This window comes from Pezoporus flaviventris, unplaced genomic scaffold, assembly GCF_033815535.1.
Source record: "Pezoporus flaviventris isolate CSIRO_AGI_PZ_B2104156 unplaced genomic scaffold, CSIRO_AGI_Pfla_v1 ptg000007l, whole genome shotgun sequence".
NCBI classification, from domain to species: domain Eukaryota; kingdom Metazoa; phylum Chordata; class Aves; order Psittaciformes; family Psittacidae; genus Pezoporus; species Pezoporus flaviventris.
In genome coordinates, this window is record NW_026892555.1 from 14461722 (window position 1) to 14487347 (window position 25626).

The 25626-nt window shown below is 38.1% G+C and overlaps 1 protein-coding gene across 7 annotated transcripts in view; it reads left to right on the top strand.

Moving 5' to 3' along the window:
* TRPS1 (transcriptional repressor GATA binding 1) overlaps positions 1 to 25626 on the top strand; it is a 214924-nt gene that overhangs the window by 43500 nt on the left and 145798 nt on the right. For 6 of the 7 annotated variants that reach the window (XM_061447836.1, XM_061447842.1, XM_061447837.1 and 3 more), the window contains 2 exons: positions 10889 to 12018; positions 19819 to 20422. In XM_061447836.1, the coding sequence (XP_061303820.1) occupies positions 10889 to 12018; positions 19819 to 20422 (1734 nt within the window). The remainder of the gene's footprint in view (positions 1 to 10888; positions 12019 to 19818; positions 20423 to 25626) is intronic. The other variant, XM_061447843.1, reaches the window with a different exon arrangement.

A 25626-nucleotide genomic window follows, 5' to 3' on the forward strand; every position in this document is an offset into this window, starting at 1 on the left:
TCATAGAACTTGCTTAAGCCTTAACCTTTTTGGTCTATTTTAGTGAGGCTTTCTACAGGTGTGCTGAGCATCTTGTACTGCAGAAGAGTACTTGTTTTTTTGACCAGTGGTATTTCTGCGTATGATTTAGTTATTGTGGTAATCAGTAGCAAAAGATCTTATTCAGCAAACATCACATTGCTGAATTGCTAATCATACTTGAAGGATTTGCTGCCATGGAAAGAAAAGAGCAAATAATAATGAAAAATAACAACCAGATAGACAAAAGACAGCAGCTGGAAATTAAAAATGTAATCCTAAATTATCAGCTGCCGGGAGTCAAGATTTGGCTTATTGATTCTTTATTAAGATAAAATAAATGGCAGGTCTTGGCAATTCTGAAGTTGTCTAGTGCCAGAAAAACAAGATACACAATGGGTATTTAAAACATTTAAGAAATTAACAATAATCCACACTGTGCTTCACGTTAGTGAGCTTGCAAGGGCTGTTGCCTCAGTCATCTTCTGATATAGCAGGAGCTGGGGAAAGAATTATGGATACTGCTTTAACAAAAAGAAAAAAACTCATTTTTCCATGAAAAAGTGGCGCAAAAGCTTTTTCATGGAGTCTCTGTTAGTTGTCTATCAGCCAATATTTAATCAGTTGGGAAAAAAAGTGATGCTACTTTAAAAAATCCTCTCATGAGAGAGCTGAGAGATATGGTAAGATAGCTCAATATTCTATAATAAAAAATATCGTATTTTAAGAAAAAGCAACAAAATAACAAAGTTTCATACAAAACAAATTCAAATGTCCATCCAATTTCAAGTGTATGTTTTCATACCTGATGTCTCGGTGGTAATCACCAGACAAAACTCCAGAGTATGCTAAGATAAAAAGCAGAAGGTGAAAAATATTAAGTAATGCTTGCTGAGACCACAGCTATAGGAAAAAAAATAAAATCAAAGTGGATTAAGATGGCTAGCATCTAACCTCACGTAAGAAACTGAAACTGGAACACAAGTCAGGAATTTGAAGCTTTTTAAGTGATTTAAACTTTTCCTCTTTTTTCAGAAACTCTACCACTTCTTTATGGAGCAGCAAATTAAACTAAGGTTGTTACTATGCTAAAAGCTGCAATCTTTGAACTGCTGTCTTATTAAAAGATCACTTCACTGCCTTGTGTCAGACACTCTCTCCTGTCAAACCGTGATTAGAAAGCAAATATGTGATTTAGTTAAAAGAGGTTAGAAATGAATAAGGTCAATGTGAAATGATGGTTTATAATTAGCACATACTATGATGTTAATACCTGGATTTCCTGCTATAGTTTCAGTTTGCTGACTCCAGGGACAACATCTTAGAGCAACTGATCCATGCTGCCAGGAAGACATTCAAACTGGAACAGCTCAGGCATACCATATAGAGGAATTTGATTCTAAACACACTTTCATTTCCTCCAAACAATTGTTTCGTTAGGTCCTTAGTTATTTATAGGAAAGTTTATGCTTGATTAGGGTGAGCTGGACACTTTTCCTATGCATTGCTTTCAGAAATAAAACAGATGTGTGAGCTATCTCAGTTTGAACTGATAGAAGGAGAAATAAAACAGCTGAACCTAGACTATACTTGTCTACTAAACCCTGGCAGCAAGATATTGCAGGGGAGACAAAAAGCGGTAGGAAACAGCCCATAGATAATCTACTTAAGATCAGTCTTTTCTCAGACGAAAAACATTTTCCAAAATAGAACAGACAGCCTATACAATGTTGGCAATTTATTTTAAATGAAAAAAAAAAAAAAGTTGGATCTGGAAACTTAATTTTTAAGAGTGCTAATTTTCCTTGCCCAATTTGGGAAGAGAAGATAAAATAAGCTTTTGTGGCAAATGCCATACTTCATCACTTGCACAGGCACCAGATGTTGATCCAAAGCATGTCAGAAGATAAGTAACTGATTAATATTTTTATGCTTTCTCCTCCCCCACTCCCGATACAGAGCAGCTTTGTGAGATTCATAAATACAGCAAAAGAGCATTTGAAAATCCCCTTTGCACCCACACATGTTTATGTTGCTACTACGTCCATTTTGGAGGGGAGTTTTCTCAGGCTTGTGAACAGTTGGCGTCTCCTGCCGCAATGAGGGGTTGTATTGATTGGAGCTCTGGTTGAAATTGGTTCAGTCAGACTCCTGTGTAACATGGAGAGGGAACTGAACCTGAATAATTGGTTCATCTAAACAACATTATTTTGTATAGGTACTGGGCTATATCCCATTGTAATTAACTTGAAATAGTAGTGGACTGGGCTTAAGGTCTGATTTATTGATCCCCTTGCACTTAACAAACTGTTCTATTGTAGCTGGGGTGGAAGTTATCGGTGGATTTATCGTCTCAGGCCAGGGAGCTGTTTGCAGAAGCCGGAGGACAACTTTGATCTGTCTCACAGTGGTCAGTCAAAGACAAGGGTATATGAAGATTTGTACTACTGAGGGATGCTATTGAGCCCCATAGTTTGCATTCATAACAAAAGCAAACAAAAAAGCAATAGAAAAATGTCTGAGTGCAGAAAAACCCAGCGTCTTCTATTGCAGACAGGTAGGGATCTAGTCCCTTTGCCAAGGGCATGGAAGAAAATCAAATGAATTTTTGAACTTATACCACAAAAATGAAGTCTGTCTGAGAAATCTTAACACCCCCTCCCCCTAAAAACAGTCTCTCACCCCCCAACCCTAAACCCAGCTTTTAGGTTGGGGTTTTTTTTTGGGTGGTTTGGTTGTTTTTTTAGTGTTGGGTTTATTTATTTATTTTATTTATTTGTATTGCAGTCATCAAAACAGTAGGGATACATATTTGGCTTTACATCCAGGTACACAAATGTTGGGATTGTGTTTTGTACTATGCAAAGCGGATTTGGCTGGGAACTGTGTAAATAATCCAAGCTTTCTGGCCTTACTACTGTGTAGATTTTTACTTAATTTGAGTATTTAATCCAGCAATATTCCTTTGCCTTCTTTGAAAATGTTGTTCTGAAAATTTCCATACACTTTGTTCCCGTGCTCTTCCTTAGAGGCTTTTGCTTCATAAGTTACAATAAATTCCATTGAATTTCGTAAAATCACTGAGCCGTTTCTGGGAGATTAACTTCCTTGCCAGTATAGATTTCAGAAAACATTTGCTAGCACATCTCTGAATTCCCAAAGAATGTTTTAATCAGCTTTATTGCTTTTATCAGAATAATATTTGAAGTGAGTTCAATGGATCAACTTCTGCTGGTGCCCCTCATTAATTTTTCTTCACGTTTGATTGATCCATCTCTATATTCAGCTTTGTCTTGTTGGATATTTTAGCCTCTGCATGGCTTTGTGCATGTTCCTGCAACAGAAGACTTTAGACAAGGTCTAAAGACTTCACTTAAAGTAAACCTCAGGTGACTAAGTTAACAGCCACGATGCTGAATTGCTTTGCTGCAGTATGATTAAGTCTCCTGTGTTTGATCTAATGACTTTAATGTATACAGAAAGGTCTGGAGACAGGCAGGTTGCTAGCAAGTAGGCAGGAGACCTTTTTCCATCCCGATTTTTTTTTTATAGTAGAGGGTGTGACAGCTTCAACAAAAAGGCTGGAGAATGCTGTCTTTCATATATCAGCTTATAGCTAAGGGGTAGGACATTGCCCAGTGAGGGGGAAGAAGTGGGCTTGAATCCCCTTTGGAAGAGCAAGGAAAGGAGCCTACTTTTCCTGTTTCCTGAACAAGTGTTCAAGCCATTAGGCTATTGTACAAAAGGGAGCATGACCCTACTTCCTGATACACTGTAAAAGAATACAGTGTCCCTCAAAGAAAGGACAGAAACATCTGCGTTCAGGTGAGGGTTTCAGATGGCACATCCCAAGGGAGAAGGGTATTCATGCAGCCGTGAATAAAGACATACTGCAGCGCTCAGCAGTTTTATGGTTGACTCTAGCCACCTTCACATTGTGTATGCTGCCTTTGAGGAGCTTCCTGCTCAGCATGGTCCTGGTTCTGGAGCTTGTTGTTGCAGATCTATCTCTTCTTATGTTCAGCCATTAAAGAAATTCAGACTCCTGTCTAAAAGTACTAAAAAGTGTGGGATTTTTTGTTTTATCCAGCTCTCTCATTTTGATTGTTTCATGGTTTTAGATAATAGACTGCCATAAAAAATAAGAAGACAAACTTCTGAAAAAGCCATGGGCTGATAAGAGCCGTCCAGGTTTCTTGACTGTATTTCAGTGAGCTTGGGGAAAAAAAGAGTCAGAAAAGAAAGTATTATGTTGTCTGATTGTCCCGTAGACTAGTACAAGATTGGCAGCAGGTTTTTTCATTTGCGGTTCTAGACATCTCATATTATGAGAGTTGTCCTGTACCACTCACCCTAATCCTTTGTCACATCTGAATATGGGTAACAACTTTTGCAGGATTTGCACAGCAACTAAGAACACTTCTGGAAGTCAGCTGCCAGGCTGTGCAGGGCCCTAGAAAGTGGCAGAAGTGCCCATGCAGGTGGAGTGTGTAAAGCTCTTCCATTTGTCTCCTTTATAAATTACTGGTGATCTTCATGTGCCTACAGAATGTTAACACGTGTGGTTTTTTTAGTGGTCTGGATTTCAGTCTATCAAATCTGGCAGCTCTTCTGTTCTCATGTTGGAAGTGTGGGACTAGTATAAAGTCTGGTTTAACTAAGATTCAGCTGAATGAGAACCAGTGGTTTTCTTAATAGCTTCTGCTTTTTATCCTCCACTCATATTAGCAGTTTGATTGAACATGAAGCTGTGAAGGTAAGACTAAAAAATCTGTAGGGGCTCATAGGGGTGCAGATTTAATTAACATTCCTTCTCATATTGAAGGTTTTCCTCTACATTTTTGGTGGTTTTGGCAAAGGGACTCTTACAGATATGGTGAGAATTTAGACTGGAGGCATAAACAAGTACAGCATTTACATTTGTATTAGTAACAAATCAAACCTTAAAGTTCAACTTTGTCATCAAGTGGGCTTCCTACAAGGTGACATGGATACGTAACTAGTTAACGCAAGCAAATGAAAAACGTGTAAATGAATGAATTTGATTTTCCTCATATCTTAGACAAATAGACACAAATTTTATATTGTTGGCTCAATTGTCCATAAACCACGAATTAGATCTAAATAAACTGTGTTCTGACCTCTTGAACTAGATTATGCCATGCTAGATCTTGAAGGGTGCTAGAACAGACCTTTGATGAAGGTGGCCCAGAAGGCCCATTTCATCTGTCAGCCATGTTTGAGGACTGTTCCTGGGAACTTTTCTGCTTGAGGCAGTCAAGCTATTTTGGGTGTTGCACCCACCTGTGTTCATACCTGTTTATTTTGATTCGCATTTCTGGGTCATGATCAGGCTTTGAGACTGTGTTGCACACTGAGAGAGTCACACCTCATGAGAGTCAGTCATCTTTTCTAAACCACAGACATGAAAAAGAAATGGTGGCAGGTGAAGAAATGGGTGGTGGTAAAACATGTGTGTATATACATTCATACGTATATGCTTGTGTGTGTCTGTATACGTATATGTGCTTCTTTTTCTCATGTACAGGCATCTAAATTATATATTGACTGTAGCTGATAAGTGATGATATATATTGTTATATGTAGTAGAAGTTTTTAACATAATTTCTGGGTAGACATTACCAAATTTACTATTCAGAATGATATGCAGTGATTTACAGCAGCTGCTTAGCTGTTAAATAGTAAGTGCCTGGGAACATTCACTTGCTCTGTGACAGAAATGAGCTATTTTAGCCTTCTTTCAATAAGGAGTAGTCTACCCTCATTTTAGAGCATTCAGATGGGCAGTTTCTGTGGAACAACTGAGGTGATGTATATTCACAGCCTTCAAGGCAAAGTTGTTTATGTGTTAATATTCTTCTTCTTTATGCTAGAGATATCTGGTAGTCTTTGAAGAGATGTTAATGAAGAAAGTTGGTGAGACTAGTAATAGTCACAGATATATTTAAAGATATAAACTGCTAAACTAGCCCACAGAAATGATGAGAGGCTCAAAAAATAAAGTTGCTTGGGAAAAAAAAAAGCAGTTAGGTTTTCTTCGGGTGTAAATCAGTACAAGTTTGACCTCAAAGTCTGTGAGGTTGTTTGAGTTTACAGTAGCCAAGGAACTGTCTGGTAATTTTATATTTATATGGAGAGAATAGAAGCAATTGTGCTTCTTTTAGGTGCTAGATATTAGTCTACTGGGATTAGCTAGCAAATAAAAGTCTTGATTTTGTGTTCCTTTTGTTGTTTTTGCATATCTGGTCTCCTGACCTTAATTTAAGTCCTTTATTGTTCTGTCCCTGTCTTTGTTTTAAAAATACCTTTTAAATTCTAATGTCAAAACCATTACTGGCTTCAGTGATAACAGAATAAATCTTGAGAAGAATAATCTCATCTCGAATGAATGTGGACCTATATCTTGCTTTCTTAATTTGGTAAGTATGAATAGCCTAGAAAGCCAGGAGTTTTCCCCGAGTCTTTGCCTCATTTGTGCAATATAGTCTGTCTACCTATAAATCAATCACAGTGTGGTGAATATTTTTAAGAATATACTCTGCAGATTCTCCTACTTTTACATGCAGAAAGAGAATGAGAGTAGGGAGTTCTCCATAATGGAGGTTAGAGAACTGGGTGGTGTTACACAAACTTGCATGAAAGCCAGGAATCTGTTCTGGCCTGCACAACATGAAGAACTTCATAAATGTGGGATGGTTAAAATGTTCTGGATGCTATATTGCACAAAGCAAATGAATAAACAAGAGCATTAGAAAATATTTTAGGATTAGAAGATTAAGAGTAATTGGCAAAGGCAGACTGGATGGCTCAGGAGGTTGGTAAGGGATCTGGAGCCTTTCACCTCCTGATTAGCCAAAGATGTAACCCAGATAATCAAAAAAAGGCAGATTTGTTAATGTTTGATGTTCCAATGCAGATGGTTGGTCTAGTTTCTAATCAGTAGTTGCAGAAGAAGCCAGGGGTCAAAGACAGCTTTGCTCTGTGCATGTAAGATTTGGGTTGAATCTCTTACGTGGATATAGGCCACTAGTTTCTGCAGGTAGAATGGTCTTCATGAAATGTATGATTACAGGAGCTGGAAGACTCTGTCTTACTTGGTAACTTTTTTCATTTTCTGTAAATAGTATTTGTAAACTGCTTTGGTGTAATAAAATTTAGGACTGAATTTTGAAAAGGGGTAGGAGAATAGAGTAGGGTAGCATTTGGATTGAGAACAGATTAAATACCAAAGGCACATTTTAAAAAACACTGAAATTACCTCTCCTTGCCCAAGTCCATCTACTTGATGAAATCATTGTTTTTGGTGTGACTAATTAAGGTAATGCAGACATATCTGTTAGATACGTACAGTGCAATTACACAGCTTTGTTGAAGTACTTGCCAACATGCTTTAGAAAGTACATCTTGAAACATTGTCAGTTATCGTGCTATCTTTTCTCCTCTTTCTGGCTATTTTTGGAAATGTGCGTGGTGTATGAGGAGATAGCTTAGTTGTAGTAACACATGAACTTCAATCTTTGGGTAAATTCTCTCCCAGTCTTCTAGATTTTGATAATTTCCCCCATTAGTGAATGAGTTTAATGATTTAGAGTTTTGAGTTTCAGGGAGTCTTACTATGAAATGCACTTCAGATTAATCCTAGACTGAGACATGGCTTTGAAGAGCAATTTTTGAAGAATATCAGTGCAACCATCTCAAGCACAGTAGTGGTGAATCCATTCTAATTGTTGTCTTCCTCTATACAGCATAGTAATAGCAGCTATATTGCCGTAACTGCAGTGTTGCAGGAGTGATAATCCCAAGGTCTCACAAGCAAATGACAGTGAAGGAAAGAACTAAATCAGGGTTCCACATTCCAGACAAATGTCTTGAATATTAGGTTCCCTTTAAAAAGCGAATGATGGAGATTAGTTTTCTTCTGTGCTTACTGAGTGAACTGTAGCTCTGTAAGTGCCCTTACATTTTTAGAGCAAGCTGTACTTGTGACTGCTGCTGATTTTTTCAGCTGGCACTTCAGACTCCACTGCTGTAACAGAATTGCAGAATTTTAGCATTGCTTTTGTTTAGTTTCCTCTTCTTTATGTTGGGGAGGGGTGTCTACTTAAGAAAACAAAACTCTGCCAAGGCAAAGCAAGGGACTAGGTTTTGCTGTGATCAGAATGAAATAGGGGAATAAATACAAGAAACTATTACTTCTGATACACACAGAAATGTGGATATTTATTTCTAGGGTGTATACATATTTCCCACCCCCCTTTTCTCCTTCTCTTTTTCCTTTATTTTTAAATCTTCTGGGGAAGGTCAGAAAGAGCAGTAGGTTAAGGACAATTACATATCCGGTGAAGGATTTTAGTGCCTGTACAGAGATACAATATGTAACTGAAAAATCTGAAAGTCAAGCCAAGACTTGAACATTTGTGTGCTTGAATCCCAACAGTTCTGCAGATGTGTAGGCTTCTTCCAAATTTGGCTGCCTGAAAGCTGAAACAGCTTCAGTTTATACTGTCACTTCAAGTACTTGAAATCTCCTTGCATGGAAGCCACTTTCTTCAGTTCTCTTTACCTGATTACTCCAAGGAGGCTTTCAGTAGGTTATGCTGTGTGTGAAGAACAGCTTTGGAGTGTAGTAACATCAAGATGACCCTGTGTTACTTTCAGGTACATGCTTCCCTAACAGGACACATTGTTTTGAACTGTGACAGGGTAGTCAGGGAAATGCCAACCCAATAACTGGTAATCAGTTACTGTCCAGTGCTGTAAAGATTGTGTGTGCCCTCTGTTACAAAAGGTTAACACAGATAGTGTGAGAACACTTAGTTCTATTTTATCCTCTTATGATGCAGAGAAGGATGTATTAGCATGGGACACAAACTTGCTATGTAGGCCACTAAGCAGGATTAGCACAAGTTACAGAAATAATGTGATTTACAGTCCATTGAACAAAATGTAAGTACTAATATGGTTTTCCAGTGTTCAGAAATAAAAGTAATTAGCAATGAGCAGCAGCTGGGATTATTGTCACCCACAGTTCCTAACTGCTGTCTACAGAGTATCTGCAAAATAGGTCTGTTATCTGTAGGCTGAGAGTGATGGGTGTATTTACTCATTACAGCCACTTAAGGTAAAGCGCTTTGGCCAGTTTTCTGTGTGTGCATAAAACAAACAGAAGTATCTAATTAAATGAGCAAAACCAGATCACCTTGCAACTTATATAATCGCACAGCAGGTTGCTGTTATTTTCTGTTTACCATAATTCCATCAGTGCTTTCTTTAAGTTGTCTTTCAACACCATTGAGACTTTGAACATTGAAGTAATGCAGCAGATGGAGACCTGAAGTGCCAGATACTGCAGGGCAGGCCCAAATCCCACTGTTGTCGGTGGATCAGGCTTTGCGTGCCTTTGTCTCCAGTTTTTGCTTGCCATAAAGTGAATAGTATGAAGTATCTTATTAATATAAGATACTTCTTATATAAGAAGATATATTAAAATATTTCTTTTCCAAAGAACCTTTCCAAAACTGAATTCATAACTTGATACCAGTACTTGGAGCCCTGGTTTAAGTGAAAATGTTATTACAGCTAAGTCCTAGCTATTTGGCTGCCCAACTCACCATTGCCTAATGAGATATGTTTTCTAAACAAACAGAAAGTAATTTTCAGTTTATTTAAGAAAAAGGTTTAGCCAGTGCTTGGCACTGGAGTGTATGATATGGAGTGATTTAGCAAAGGAGTAGGTAGGTGTCTATGGATTTCGGGTGTAAAGAGGAATTAGCTTCTGGGTGCCATATAGTGTTTACTGTTCAGGAAAAGAAGAGCACAATGGTGACATTTTTTTCAGTAGATTCTGTCTTTGGCCTTCAAATCAGTTGTATAGGAGCAGCAAATCTCTCCCTGATGTCACGGGCAGGTGTGGTGCACTTGCGGGAAGGGCTGGCCTGCCTGCTATGAGAACACAGGGTTTAATAACATAAGCTCTGGAAGCCTTGTTTCCTTCCTGCAGACCGTTTTGCTCAGAGATCATGAGAGCTGTTAAGTAGACCTACCTTTTTTTTTTCTCAGTGATGTCATGGACTTGGGTGTGGTAGGTTTCTTTGCCACATGCCATTTTTCTACTGTAGTTTTTCCATCCTCATTTTACTAAAATGAGCTCTGTGCATGAGAGGAACAGAAGATTTCCTTGGAGAATGTCTGCACTGAGTAATCTTTAAGAAAACTGCCTTTCATTTCAGACATCAGTCACTGTGGCTGTGTTCAAGGCATCGTGGTGGATACTGGATACTCCTGAAGGAACAGTTTTCGTAAGAATTGGTCATACTCAGACCCAGCAAACTGAACTTGTTATTTCAGATTTAATTTTTGTTTGCTCCTATTTAGAAAGCAATTCTCTTGGACTGTTAAGTCTGAATACGGTTAAAACATGTAATTGTGTTGAAAGAAAAAGACAGGGCCTGTTCTTTAGGCTGGTATAGACTCCCAGCAAAGTCTTCTGTCAAACAGATATGGGAACTGATTATTGGTTCTTATATCAATGATTTAGTGATTTAGTGAAGGAAGGAGTAGATGCCTTGGAGAATTGTGTATGTGTGCCTCAGTTTCCCCAAATATATTATTCATATGGATTATATATTCATCTATGTGAAACATTTCAAAATCTTCAGGTATAACTGCTAAATATGAATATGTGTATACGCATGATATCTTGTTACATAAGTACAATTGAAAATGGTGGTGGTGGTGGTTAATGAAAGAGCCTTATGAATTAATTGCTATTTCTCTTTTATTAATTTCCTTTCTTGCTATTTAAGTAAATCTGTAGTGGAGCTAAAATGATCTTATTCTTTATTCACAGGTTACTTTAGGTGGAACCTTTATTGGCATTGGGCGGAAAACTCCAGATTGCCAAGGCAACACCAAGTACTTCCGCTGCAAATTCTGCAATTTCACGTACATGGGCAACTCCTCCACTGAACTAGAGCAACACTTCTTACAGACTCACCCAAACAAAATGAAAGCAGCCCTTCCCTCCTCTGATTCTGGTAAAGCTTCAGAGAAAAACTCCAATAAATCCAGTCCTACTCTTCGACCTTGTGATTCTGGAGACTTGGGGAAGTGGCAAGACAGAATCACTGTAAAAGCAGGAGATGATACACCAGTTGGATATTCGGTGCCCATCAAGCCAATAGATTCCTCTAGACAAAATGGTACCGATACAACCAGTTACTACTGGTGTAAATTTTGCAGTTTCAGCTGTGAATCGTCCAGCTCATTGAAACTATTAGAACATTACAGCAAACAGCATGGGGGAAGCCAGGCAGGAAGCCTTCACCCAGATCTGAATGATAAGCTTTCTAGGGGATCTGTCATTAACCAGAATGATCTAACCAAAAATGCAGATGGGGAGTTAGTGACAAAGACAGAAAAGGGTGCGAGTGTGGCAAAAAAGAAAGACTTGACTAGCAAAGGAGCAGAGGACAGCATGGTGACAAGCTACAACTGTCAGTTCTGTGATTTTAGGTACTCAAAGAGCCATGGCCCAGATGTAATAGTGGTGGGCCCACTTCTCCGTCACTATCAGCAGCTACACAACATTCATAAATGTACCATTAAGCACTGTCAGTTCTGTCCCCGAGGCCTCTGCAGCCCAGAAAAGCACCTTGGAGAAATTACTTACCCATTTGCTTGCAGAAAAAGTAATTGTTCCCACTGTGCTCTCTTGCTTTTGCACCTGTCTCCAGGGGTGACAGGAAGCTCTAGAGTCAAACACCAGTGCCATCAGTGCTCATTCTCCACTCCCGACGTGGACGTTCTCCTGCTTCACTATGAGAATGCACATGAAGCCCAAGCGTCTGATGTCAAACCAGAAACAAACACCCTGCCAGGGGCAGAGGGGCCGCTGATGCTCAAGGAGAACAAAGAACACTCATGTACCAAATGTGACTTTACCACCCAGGTGGAAGAAGAGATTTCCCGACACTACAGGTACAGTAAAGTTTCAAATGATTAATAATAGGAACCCAAACAGTCTTTCCTTAGTTCCTTAATTAAATGTCACCATTCCCCAAACATTTGAGGAAACTGGAAATCAAAATATGAATGCGTATAGACACAAATCTTTACAACCAGAGTCCAGTCCAACATCCACTTTGTTTTGGAAAACCACCAGCTAAGTCAGTGGATTTAATTATACATTTAAACCTGTGCAAAGAAGAGGGAGATTTGGATTTGTGGGCCGATGCTGAAGTTCCAGCATATTTGAGGTTTGGTCAACTATTTTCCACCCAGAATCTTTTAGGTGCTATTTTAAATTAGGGTTTTTACCAGAAAGCTGGCATCTTCATTCAGATGGGGAACACAAATGGCTTTACTTTCCAAGATAGACTGTGAAACCTTTCATGCTCCATAACAGTGCTTTCAATGTACTACCTTGTTGTAGTATTTTCCATTCCTAAGTCCAGCAATGCAGTAATTAGTTTAAGAGCATTCCACTGCTGTTTTGGTGTTGGTTTCACACTGGGAGCAGACACTCTTTTGTCTGTTGATGTCATCCCCCTAGATCCTTTTGCAGATGCCTATTTTCGTGTTGCTGGTTTACAGTGTCATTCTATTTATTTTAAATTCTAATGTTCCTATTTGGAGGTGGATGCAGCCAGTCTCCTGACTCAGTCTGACACGATGTCATAGTGGCAGCCAACTCCCTGCTAAACTTCTTGGGTCAGTTCCTGGGCTGTTGTAAACTGGCAGTCCAGTTTACATCAGAGGAGGAGCTGGCTCTTAGACTTTGTGAAGAGCAATAGTTACGTGCTGCTGCAAAAGCAATGTTAAATATTAGAAAATCATGCTGAATATGTTAATAGTTAAGGCTAATGCGTCAACAACGGAAAACTCACTATCTAGCTCATCTAAAAGATCTTTGCATGGAAGCCAGCTCGAATGAAGACAAAAGAAGATTCATTTTCAAAGCTACAGCTTTGTTAAAAGCCCGAGAAACTGTGCCACGTTTAATAGATTCCAAGACATCCAAAATTAACAAAGGCAGACTGGGGCATGATACTTTAATAGAGATTAAAGCTGGGGGCATCCAAATGTTGCCCAACAGAGGGCTGCACTGGCAATGTATCAGGAGTCTATTTAAAAAATAAAAAAATAAAGAAGGAGCAGATTGCTCATCTTTAATTTGGAGCTGGGGCCCACGGAGGATTCAGGTCCCAGCATGCAGTGCCCCATTTTTGATCCAACTGGGCCTGAGGGATGTTGTGTGGATTAATTAGTTAATGTTTGTAAACTGCTTTGAAGATGAAAAGTGGTATCTAAGTTCCAAGCATTATTATAGCAGCTTTGAGCCGTGCTGTAGAACTCCATAGGCAGCACTTTGTCTGCTGCTGGGGCATGGCATGATCTTTTTTTTAGTGGTTAAATAACTGGAAGACTGAAATGGCTCCTTGACTGAAAAAAAAAACCCCACTTTTATTTTGCTGCAGCTGGTAATTTAAGTTTTAACAAGCACGCCTAGTTAAAATCCTTTTTCCCAAGGAAAGGAGAAGCCATGACTTCCAAAATTAAGTGCCAAGCCTGAGACAGGGTAGCAGTAGCTTCTCCTCTGGAGGGCTCAGCACCCTTCAGCTCTGGCAGTTGTCACAGGGAACTGCGCTTTGGAAAATCAAGAGATACACTTAAGTGTTCGAATCTCAACTTGTTTGTCTAAAAATAGGCTATTTTGCTTAGGACACTGGAACGATGTATTTTGTTACGCCTTCAGTCAGTGACATTACTGAGTACTCTAAGGATGTTGTGTAATTAAAAAGATGTACAACACCCCCGTAACTGCCAGCTTCTCTCCCTTTCTCTTGCCTTCCCCCCTTTTTAATTTAAATTGTTTCTTTTCTACATGTACTGCTGTGTTCCCCCACTGTGAATCTTCATTGAAATCACAGAAGTTAGTTCAGTTTGTGGTAGGTGCTCTGTAATGGTAAACACCAGCAGGTTTTATTGCTTTTCTATGCATTACTTAGTTTTCACTATAATAAAACAAACGGAAAGAGGGCCTTCTGAGGCATTATAAATTCTATTTTTATTATTATTATTATCATGCCTTTTTTAATAGAAGTTTTGCACATATCTGATATGTATTTTCTTTCCCTCTTTTATTTTATGAACTATAGTTCAGATTTTTGAAAAGTAGAACATCTGTAAAATAGTGGTGTTAGGGGGTTATGTGACACACAAACATGCTGATGTGAAGTCAGCTCACATCCTAGCTGGTCTTCTCTGTGTCTTCATCCATTTATCTCAATAAAGCAGTTATGCCACACGTTATGTATTTCTGATGTACTTAAAATGCTATACATGCACATGTGCCTAAACCCTGTCCATTTATATAAGCAGCTGAATGGATTCTAACGGTAAACATAATACTGAGCATCAGTGTGGTAGCAGAAAGTGTTCTGCTGTTCACATATTTAAGTTTACCCTTGATAATCTGTGAGTATCAGAGCTGGCTTTAGATGCTACTTAAATATTTCGGTTCATGTATTTTTTGTCTGCCTTTTTGATTATTTTTGGTTTTGAGTCATATGCCTGAACAGCATGCTTAATTTATTTATTTATTTTTTAAACCTTGTTTCCTTTTGGCTCTACATCTACAGTTTCACCATGTCTGTTAGCTAAAAGTTTTTTATGTCCCAATATTATTCCTTTGCAGGCATGTATTTGAAAAAGTATTAGAATTTGCAAAAGTGGTTCTTTCCAAGTTTTCTCTCTTCAGGAACATATACTTACACTTCATGCTCATTCAATATTTCTTGACATGATTATTTGAGAGCTGTTGAGTTAAACTTGAAGTTAATGAATCACATTGCACTTGAGTTTACTTGTATTTAAACCTCACTAAAATGTGCTTACTCAAATCAATCCCCAGAAGGTTTATTTGCCTTCATTTTCCACTAAGTCTGCTACTGCTCATTTTCCATTATACCTCTGAGGAATCAGGTACTCTTCGTGTTCATTGCGAAGCTTAGTTTTTCCTTAAAAGTGTCTGGTATTCTGTTGAGCTAAAAGTTGCCAACACTTGTAATTTAGATAAAAATCAACCTGAGTGTTTGGGGAAATTTTGTGTGTTGGATCATTTAGGCTAGAGATTGTTTTCTTGCTTGCTACAAAATAATTAATTTTTAATTTTTTTTTTTCCTTCAAAATGAAAGAGGCTTCTCACAGAAGGTCCTGGTTTGGTTTTAATTTTGCTAAAAGATGTGTTAAATCTGCATCTTCTCATTTTTGCAGGTATTAGAATTTTTCATGTAATCCGTATTTGTCAGAAAAGACTAACAAGAAAGTAAGAAAGTATTTGGTCAGTGCTAGTAGTAATTAAAAATGCTATGCTGAAAAATGCTCTAAACTCTTAGAACCGATAGGGTAGTTGATACATTAAGCAACTGCAAAACAGAAAAAGAAAATAGACTCAAATGAACTATAAACTTTGAAAATAGCGTAGAGAATTTTTTCTGATAAATTATTTAGAAAATTTAAATGACAGAGGTTCTTATTTGAAATTAGTTTCAAGTTAATTTCAAATTATTAATCCTTTGTCTGTAAACATAAATGAGGTAGAGGGATAAAGGGCCAAGGCATACTTGGGGCTCCTGCCTCCCCAGCGCTAGGGTTGCGCAGGGCTATTGGAGCTGTCTCCTGCACTGTCAGGCAGCAGAAGCTGGAGCAGGGTCTTAGATGTGCAGATTATGGAAATATGGAGCCTTTGGGACACTCACAGAGAAGCCAGCCAAGGGCAAAAAGTGTAAATTGAGGCCTATCAGCTCCCTGGTTATGGGCAGAACAGGAGCCTTCGTTCATTGAACAATAGCAGCAGCTGCGAGGACCTTTTCCATCCTCCTGACACCTTAATTCACTGCTCTGAACTTGTTTGCTCTTGCCAAAGGCTTTTGCTCTCCTTTCATCTCAGCCTTGCTCTCCCCTCTGCCCATTCTATCCTTTCTGACCCTCTGCTGAATTTTCTTGCTTGCTTTGCTCATTGTGGTCTGAATATTTTCTGCTCTCCACAAGCCTGAGAGCAGCACCCATCCAAAAGTAAACTTTCTTATAAGCCAGTTTCTTCATGAGAAATACTAGTAATTATATTCATAATGAAATTCAAAACATACAAAAAATGGAAGTGATACAACAGCTCTACCTTCATCCAGAATATTTTCTATGCCCGAGAGTTTAGGAATGTCTTGAGGTAATTAAAAAAAAAAAAATTACTTGTTTTGTAGCGGTGTTTTGTAATACCTCAGTCTAGTTAGAATTATGTCAGCAAGACTTAATTAACAACTGGCTGGTGTCAGGAGTATCTCAGCCTATTAGAAAGCTCAAGTAAAGACCATTAAATTAATCACCCCCACCCCCAATCTAATCTCTCCAACTTCAAGATTTTGCAAGGGAAAATCCTTGTATGGTGTAGCACCCAATTCAAGAACATTTCAGTACAAATAAATAATGATAGGATTTTATTAAGTTGTCAGAATGTAACAGTTCAGCAAAGGTTTGGCCTGAATTCCTTGACATTTAATCTTGGGATTGGGCCATAAATGTTTTAATATCTACGAATAATTAGGTCTTTGATTTATTTTGTAGGGAAAATAGTAATGCTGAGTGACATCAATAAATGGGATGACATTGCCATCTCAATGCCACATTGAAGATAATGCCAGTTTATGGCTTCAACCTGCTGTTGAGTGGTGTATAAGCATGATCACGAAAGGGCAATGTTTCCTTTTTCATTTACATCACTTTCTTCCGTGCTGAGATTTTCCTCAAACGTCTGTCCTTTGATCAGCTGTATACAGATACACTGTATCACACCTGGTTAATTCTGAGTTTCAGATGGTATAACTGTGGTTTAGCTGTGAAGTGTAACTTCCAGGTAATGCATGGGAGTGCTTATTTTGCACTTTGCAGACTGGAATTTTTAAAGTTTTGTTGCTTACCGTTGAGGAGCTTAGTGCACAAATCTAGATGTAACTTGGGCATTTAGAAACATGGGGTAGGTTTAAATTCTAGTGTAAAAAGTAATCAAACATGCCAGCTTGTTTCCTTGATGCTATCAGGGTGTGGTGAAAACATTCAGAGATTAAAACATTTTCTTTTTATTCCGTGTTCTGGGAAATAAAAAATTTCCAGCTTTTAGAAGTTCTCTAATAGCTGATGATAGTTATTATTTTATTATTTGAAGCTGTGACTTACATTGGCTAGTTCCAAGCCTTAGCTTACTTTTCAGAGCTTCTGGATAGAATAATATGCAAGACAAACCCATGTGAAATATGAAGATTTATAGTGTTGATGGCAGAGATTACTTTTTAATGCATACTAGGAAAGTATATGTCCTGAAAACAATGCCTGTTGGACTATCTACCTAAATCAGTCCTCATCTTTTCCACATCACAGTGCCTGTCACAATCTCACAGAAAAATGAAGGAATGCTTGTATAACTTTCTTTGAATCTATTATAAATAAATTAAATGAACAAGCCTTTAATGTAATAAAGGTGATTTTAGTTGGGCTTCAGCCATATAGTTACAACTGTATCTAATATTTGGCATTTATTTGTGGCCTCAGAAGTGTGGCATCACTCCTGTGGTGTACACTGCTCCTGATGAAAAACATTTAGCCAGAGTGGAAGGAGAGGGTAGAAAGTCAAGTTAGTCAGAAAAAGATCAGCTGCTTAGAGGTGTGATATCTGTAGATGAGAGCCAAGTTAAGAAAGAGGGTTAGCTATTGAAACAGTCAGGTTAAACAAGAGACACTTAGGGCTAAGTAGCCTCCCAAAGGATTGATAAACTTTCACATGTGGAGTGTGTGCGGTTGAGCCATTAGTCCCAAATGGTGTCTTGTTTAACTTGGCTTTCAAGATAACTAGACCCTGTCTAACTTGGACTTTCCTGATGGTATCCCACCTTTACAGGGCTGACCCTCTTTATAACTTGGTTTTTGTATTTATAAAATGGTTTTGATCAGATAGCACTCTCTTTTTTTTTTTTTTTTTTGGTTCAGAAGAGAATTAAGCTTAGTTTAGAAAAGAATTAAGTTGCAAGAGAGAATATATCAGTGTTGCATCGAGAGACAAGCTGATTTTAATAAAAAACAATTGTAGAATGAAGAAAAAGGAGCACAGCCAGAACAGGATCTTAACCCACAGCTTGCTCTCCCCCAAGTACATTTTGTTGCCATAAGGCTATGTGGAGAATAGCTGACTCTATTTTTTTGTATAACTGAACGAGTCCATCTAGTCCCTTAAAATGAATGTGAATGCGGAAAATGACAAAAAGAAAACTGATATTGCACAAGGGCTAAAAAGCTTGAATCTGAATGTGTACTCATGTCTGCTCTCTGACAAAGCTGCAAGAAACTCAGACAATGTAAATAACATATGTTTTGTTTTTCCAGCAAAAGGAAAAAAGGAAGACAAGAGGGTTTAATAAGTTTGGCAAGTTGTCCCTTCTAAACCATCATACTCTAAAAGGGGACATTTTGTATATCATTCCAGTTCTACAGATGCACCAAGGGCCAAATCCTGCTCTTACTGAAGTCAATGGGAGTTTTGCCATCGGCTTCACTGAGACTAAGATTTGGTCTCAAAAGAATTAATTCTAACAATTGGAGTTGTCAGGGCAGTAACAGATTTCTCATACAAGTTTTGTCCTGTGTGGATAGCAAAAGGCTCGTATTTTAGCTTGGCTAGAGATGCTGTTGTGATTCTGAATGCCTGGGGTGTGGATGTGTGAGTGTGCCTGTAGGGAGAAGCCTTTGCAGGCTTTTATGTATATTTTGAAGGGCAGGGACGGTACTTTAGGTTGGTACGGTGCCGGGCGCAGTGGCACCCAGAGCATGATGGAGGGCTCTGACCGCTCCTGTGCTATAAACAACTATTCATAATGGCATTACAGAGCTCATAAACAGTGTTCTGTTCCTATGATAGATACAGTAAACGGGTAACATGTTGTTCTCATGTGGAAACATATGCTTTACATAATTTAGTAATGCAGTATTTTGTATAGGCTTTTGGAATATAAAAACAGGAAGGCACATTATTCCACACTACTCCACTAAGCATTTCTGTATTTGACAGGAAAACACAGTTTGTAGCGACAGAGCCAGCTATTCTGTTTTTTCTTTAGAGCAGCATGTTTTTTTAAAGTTGTGTTAAAATGTCCATGGAGAACAAATCAGTACTGTCTCTTGTGTACAGCCTTCTATCCTTTGGTGTATTCTTATACATAAGTAAGTTAAACAGAGCTCCATTAGAAATCATCTTTGTCAACCAAAAGTATATGAAAGTGGTGGAAAGCAAAAGACTTTCTTAAAACATTTTAACTTTCTAGCATAGGTCTGTATCACATGAAGTGTTATTTTTTTTTATGCAAAGATGACTGTCCTCTTCTAACTATTTGATTTTGGTTTAAAAAAAGTGTGTTACTTCAGTGTTTCTACCACAATAGAAAGTGAAAAGTGTAAAGGAAAAAACACAAAATCCCAGTGAAAATTATGTGAAGTTTGGAATAATGCAGTGGAGTGTGAATGAATGGTAGGAGGCCATTGCAAGTTGTGTGTGTGTGAAAAACAGCAGCATTTTCCCCATTTTGTGTGAGACATCAAAGTAAACCTGCTTACTTTATTTAAAGGGAATCATAATCTAAGTTTGATTTATTTTCTCCATCTTGGTAGGTAAAACCACAGTGAGAGGCAAGGCCAAGGGGAGACTCTCATGTTAATACACTTCTTGTTTTCTTCCAGGAGAGTACACAACTGCTACAAATGTCGTCAGTGCAGCTTCACAGCTGTTGACACTCAGTCACTACTAGAGCACTTCAACACTGTGCACTGTCAGGAGATGGACGTCACTACAGCCAATGGGGAGGACAGTCATGGTGTTTCGTCTATCAAGGAGGAGCCAAAAATTGACCTCAAGGTCTACAGTCTGATTAATCCGGACCCCAAAATGGGGGAGCCTGTATCTGACAGCATAGTGAAGAGGGAAAAAATAGAAGATAAAGAAGTGCTCAAAGAGAAAGGTTGGACTGACAGTCCTAGCGATGATCTTCGCAACGTGACCTGGAGAGGAACAGACGTTTTGAGGGGGAGCCCATCATACACACAGACCAGTCTAGGCTTACTGACCCCAGTGTCCGTTGGCCAAGAGCAGCCAAAGCCTTTAAGGGATAGTCCAAACGTAGAAGCTGCCCATCTTGCACGGCCCATTTACGGCTTGGCAGTGGAGAGCAAGGGCTTCATGCAGGGCTTGCCAGCTGGAGCATCGGAGAAAGCTGGGCAGCTCACCCAGCCCTTCTCTGGATCTGGGGACACCAAGGCAAAGGACGAATCCCAGTCCTTATTGCGGGTAGGAAGTTCTCTTTCTTTTCTTCTTCTTGATTTTAATGTTTATGTATGTTCTGTTTAATTAGGCATGCAAATGATTTTTTCAGTTCCAGAGTATGTGGTTGGGTTTTTTTTTTCATGCATAGAGGAAAAAAAAAATCAAGGAAAAGACTGAAAGATTTAAACTTGTAGAGCTGAACTGCAAGCAAGTGTGCCAAGGTGTTTGCATAAAACAATGTATGTATTGATGCAGTATTTGTGCTTCTGCTTTTGCTATTTAGGTCTGATCGAATTTTGTTTAATCGTTCCTGCTAACTGTGCAGGTTGATGATGCGTGTGAAGAAGTAAGGTTTAGAACCCCAGAAGGCTGCACATCTGTTACACTAAAACAACTAATCACCTCTTAAATTTTGTGGTGGTGTGACAGTTCACACTTAAGCAAGTTTTCACATTATTAAATATCTAAGAATATGAAACCTGAGTTAAATACTGATAAAAGGTAGCCCCTTTTTTTTTGGTAAAGCAGCATATTTATGTACCAATTTTGACACTTGTCGGGTTGCCTTGGAAGCAAAAGAAGAAGAAAAAATGAGAAAAGGAAGGAACTTGGGTGATAAAGAGAATATTTGTCACACCAAATAATTCCTATTCTGTCTTTTTTTAAAACAATAGGACCTATGCATAAGGAACTTCCCCTTCCATCAAGGTATGCTTTTCCCACTGTAGAGAAATCTGAGGTTAGAAAAGCTCCAAAATTTTGAGGAGCTGAACAGGGAGACAAATAAGTGCCTTTCTCCTGGAGAATTTTCTCTGTGTATTTTCAGGGGCTACTCCCTATCTGAACTTCTAGAAACTTGCTACAGGCATGGTCAGTCCGCCTACTAGCCTCACTAGAATGGAAGTGTTTATCATCTGTTTTTCTTTGCTGTAAGAGTTTCCATTACTGTAAGAGTGAACTACATGTAAGAAGAATACAAAAGGCGAGATAAATGTTTTATTCCATGGTCTGCTAAGATTATACATAGGTACATACATAGACCTATACATAGGTCTCTGTATACATACGTAAATCTTACAGTCTCTTTTTGAATTAAGTCAGTGGTCTTAAAAATATTGCAGTTATTCTAATTATAAAATAATGTGTATGTCATTTAAAGCCTGCATGCAGTTCAGGGGACCACAGTCTTTTGTAACTTCCAGGTCATGAATAGTTATTGTTGTCCTAATTCAAGTCTATGAGAAGCAGTTATGGTACAACAGGTTCCCTGTTACAAACCTGGATCTGTGCACACTGTGAATGGCAGGATTTTGTTTCTGTCCTCCATTTGGAAATAGGTATAAATATATATACATATATCCGAATAGCAGTGGAATTCATGCTGTATATATGATGCTAATTACAACCAACTTCAGTTCTGGTAGTGCTTCTTAGCAGTGCACAGACATATTGGCCATTTATATTATGGATTATCAGAATTCAGATTTTATTTTTTACTACTAAAGAATGAAAAAGAACAACTAAACAAAAATTTGCAGAGGGATGTGGTAGTATGTGGATTCAGCTTTATGAAGGTCTAAATTCGGTTGGTAGCTGGAGCCTAAAATCTCAGTGAATAGTAAAATAAGGCCATTGTATTATTAGTTATAACCATTGGTGTATACAGGGCACTTTTAAAAAGTCTTTATACAAAAATCTTTGTACAAAATACATATATATATTTTCAAACCAGTATTTTTATCATTTTGGAAATACTTTGATCACTTTTGGATATTCAGAAATATGAAGTATCTGAAATTTCAGTGGTTTTCTGAAGGAGGGGTGAGGGGGACAAAGGTCTTATTTTTGTTTATTAATAGTGTATACACATTAGTTCCTTGCATTTTAAAATACGTACAACCCAACTTTTGTAAGATTTATAAAAGGATTTATTAGTGGATTAGGTCTATACTGAGTGGTAAAACCTTCCTCTTCAAAGAGAAATTCTTTTCTGTACACTTTTAGCTGCCTGCTTTTTGAACTCCTTTGTGCCAGGGACTTGTTTGTCTGGGTATTTCTTTAGTTATAATATTTTTATTTTTACTTTTCTTCTTTGAAAATTGGGCAAGTGGCCTTTGTCAGTTTGAAATACTTAAAAAAAAAGATGGAGGGGGAAAGAGGTTAACTTAACTTCATCTGGAGAAGAGAGTCATTAATCATATATATTCCATCGCTATTGATGGATAGAGAAAAACAGAATTCAAACTTCTTAAAGGTAAGGGGTGATCTGAACGATAGGAAATGTAGGAGTGTGTTTTTGTAGGTGATATTAATTCCCTATTCCCTGGATCTGTAAAAAAGATCATAGAAACCTAACTCTTAAATTTTGTTCTTGATTTAGTTTTTGGGAGACAGTTACGAGATGCAGTACTGAAGCCAGAAAATAAGAAGACAAAGTGATGGTCAGCTTGACCTCTGGGAGCTTAGTGTTGTTATTTTCTGGCATACATATATGTTATACGTATGCCTAAAGCTCACTTGGCTCAGGCACAATTAGGAATGTTTCAGAAAAGAACATCCATTCTGAAAAAAGCTCATTCTTGTAATCTTCAGAAATAATAAAAAAAAAAATACTCCGTATTGTTAAGCAATGTCTCATGGTTTTGGTGAAATGTATTTTCTAATGTGAAGTAGCTAGCAGAAATAGCTAAATAGCTAATGTTGTGCTAAAAGTTGGTCCTTTCTAAAAGCCAAGCGTTAAATCAATACATACTTCTGGTATCGTATAATGAATGCTCATGCAAAATACTGTATCCCAGGACGACTGGTGACTAGGAAACAAAACCTGTAATAAAAATCACTGTGGATACCTACATTTTTTTTCCCCCAAAGATTGACACAGAGGAAGCCAAAAATTTGGAATTACTCAGAGAATAAACACTGAGGAATGGACTGAAAAAAAAAATCTAATACATCCCTTTGGTTGTACTGCCTGTTTAGTATTTATAAAGTGGTTCTGCTTATTACAAATAATTCGTAATGATTTGACAGTAGCAGTAATACCATGTGCTTTTCATTTTTCAATTCTCTCATGATGGGGGGAAGGGAAAAGGGAGATCATGTTTTCACTTTTTTCATATAGATAGAGGTTAATACTGTTAAGTGGCTTTTCTATATACCGAGTTTATAAGTGATTAACATTTTAATAAAATATCAAAGACAATATAGGTCAACTAGGGAAGAGGTGAATATCTACAGTTGCCCACAGAAATCCCTAATGCCTACAGGGTAACTGTAAACTTTTAGAAATGGCTTGGAGTGTTTTTCAGCTTTGCATGTTGTGTAAACCGTTTATATGCTGCTTTCTTGCATTCCTTCAATGTATGATGGACGTGTTACCTCCCCAGACTGTGTGTTACAGTAGATTATTTGTGGGAGTCATTAGGGTAGGATTTCTTTGGTTTTTAGCAGCTAAAAGACCAAATTGCTTGTGACCTTCCGGGAGCTGGGGATGGTGCAGTGGCGATAGCTTGAACTCTGCATGTGTGCAAGAATACATATACAGTGGCACACCTTTTTCCCTGAGAGTGCTTGCAAGCTGTGTGTATGTAACAAAATCTTTCTCAGGGGCTTGGTACACTTTTTTGAGTATCTTTAATTTATTTTTCTTATTAAAATGTTTCCAGCAGCTGTACTTCCAGTGAATTGGTATGTTTTGCAAATGGGAATTACAAAAAATGTACCTCAGCGTGGTACAATGTAGACATTATTTCTGCTCTTCCTGAGAGTAGCTGATTTGATAGTTTAAAGATTTGTTGATACGGGAAGGTCTATTGAGATGCAAAAATGTTCCTTTTTTTTGGTAGCACATTGGCAGCCAGCAGACTCCAGGCCAGGCAGATTGTTTAATGCTTTGACAACGCAGATCTTGGACAGCAGGAACTTTTTGCTAAACTGCTTTTAAATGAAGTGTCCTGTTTTGGTATGTGTGGCCACTGCAGAACAAAGTTTTCCACAAAATTAGGAATTGCAGCCTGAGCCTTCACACCTATACACAGACCTAGTTAGCCCACCTAAAGGTCTTGGTTAGCACTGCTCCCTCACATTGTGGTTTAGCCGATGCAGATGCAGAATAGCATAGATAGGTGTGCCTACAGTGCCTCATAGACCTGAAAGCAACAGGGAGATGCATATGTATTAATCATAATTCATGATTATGGGGGTATTCCTGTAATGTCAGAGGGAGAGAGATTGTTAAATTATTGCAGAGATACTGGTGATTTTTATCAAAGGCAGACTCCATGCTGTAACATTAAATATCTAACTGAAGTTATGTTAGCCTTTGCGGTGGGCTTTTTATATAGGGCAAGGGATAAAATCAGCTCTTCGCTTAAATCAAGCTTATTTTGCACCATAATGATCAGACTGTTTCCACACTACAGGAAATCACAGCATTTCAAGAAAGTTTCCATTTTCTTTAAGAAGAGGAGAAAAAAAGTCTGTGATAGTTCCCCTTCTGATATTTCATATACTGTTCTGTCTAGAGCTGGTTATTTAGCTTTAAATTTGGGGAGGCAGGAGAATGCAAAGCAGGGAGAAGGGAAATAGCTTTTTCTGACTTCCTATGTGGCCAATTGACAGAGTTAATTTTAAAATAACTGATTGGTACTTATGTAGTAAATTTACATATAATTGTTTTAATATCAGTGTAGTAAATATCAGGCACAATCCCTAGTGATGAAACACTGTTTCTCCTATTATAAAGTACTGATTCCAGTTATCCACCAAGTTAGATGCCAGATAGCTGCAATACAGTGGAAATGCCGAACTGGCCTTTGTGATTTACAAAAGACTTCTCTAAACATTCAGTTCTTGGCCAGAAGGCGTCCTTGGAGGTAAAACCTGCCTCTCTGATGTTACTAGAAGTATTGCTGCTGCCTTTAGCAGGAGCATAAGGAACACCATTTGGAAGGATCGAGCACACAGAGCAGGATCTTGGTTTAAATGTTGTTTCTTGGCATTCAGTACAGAGTAATGGTTGGAAGTTTCTGTGTGCTTTGGCATTGTGTTCCACGTCCAACCACCTTTTCATAGCAACATCTTAATGCTATATCTATAGAATAAAATTTAATGCATATAATCGTATGTATAATATACATCTTACATGTAAGTTGGTGGAGGTCTTGGATGCTGCGTCTCATCCCTCAGCCACTTCGGGGAAAAAAAAAACACAGCCTGTTAAACAAGAA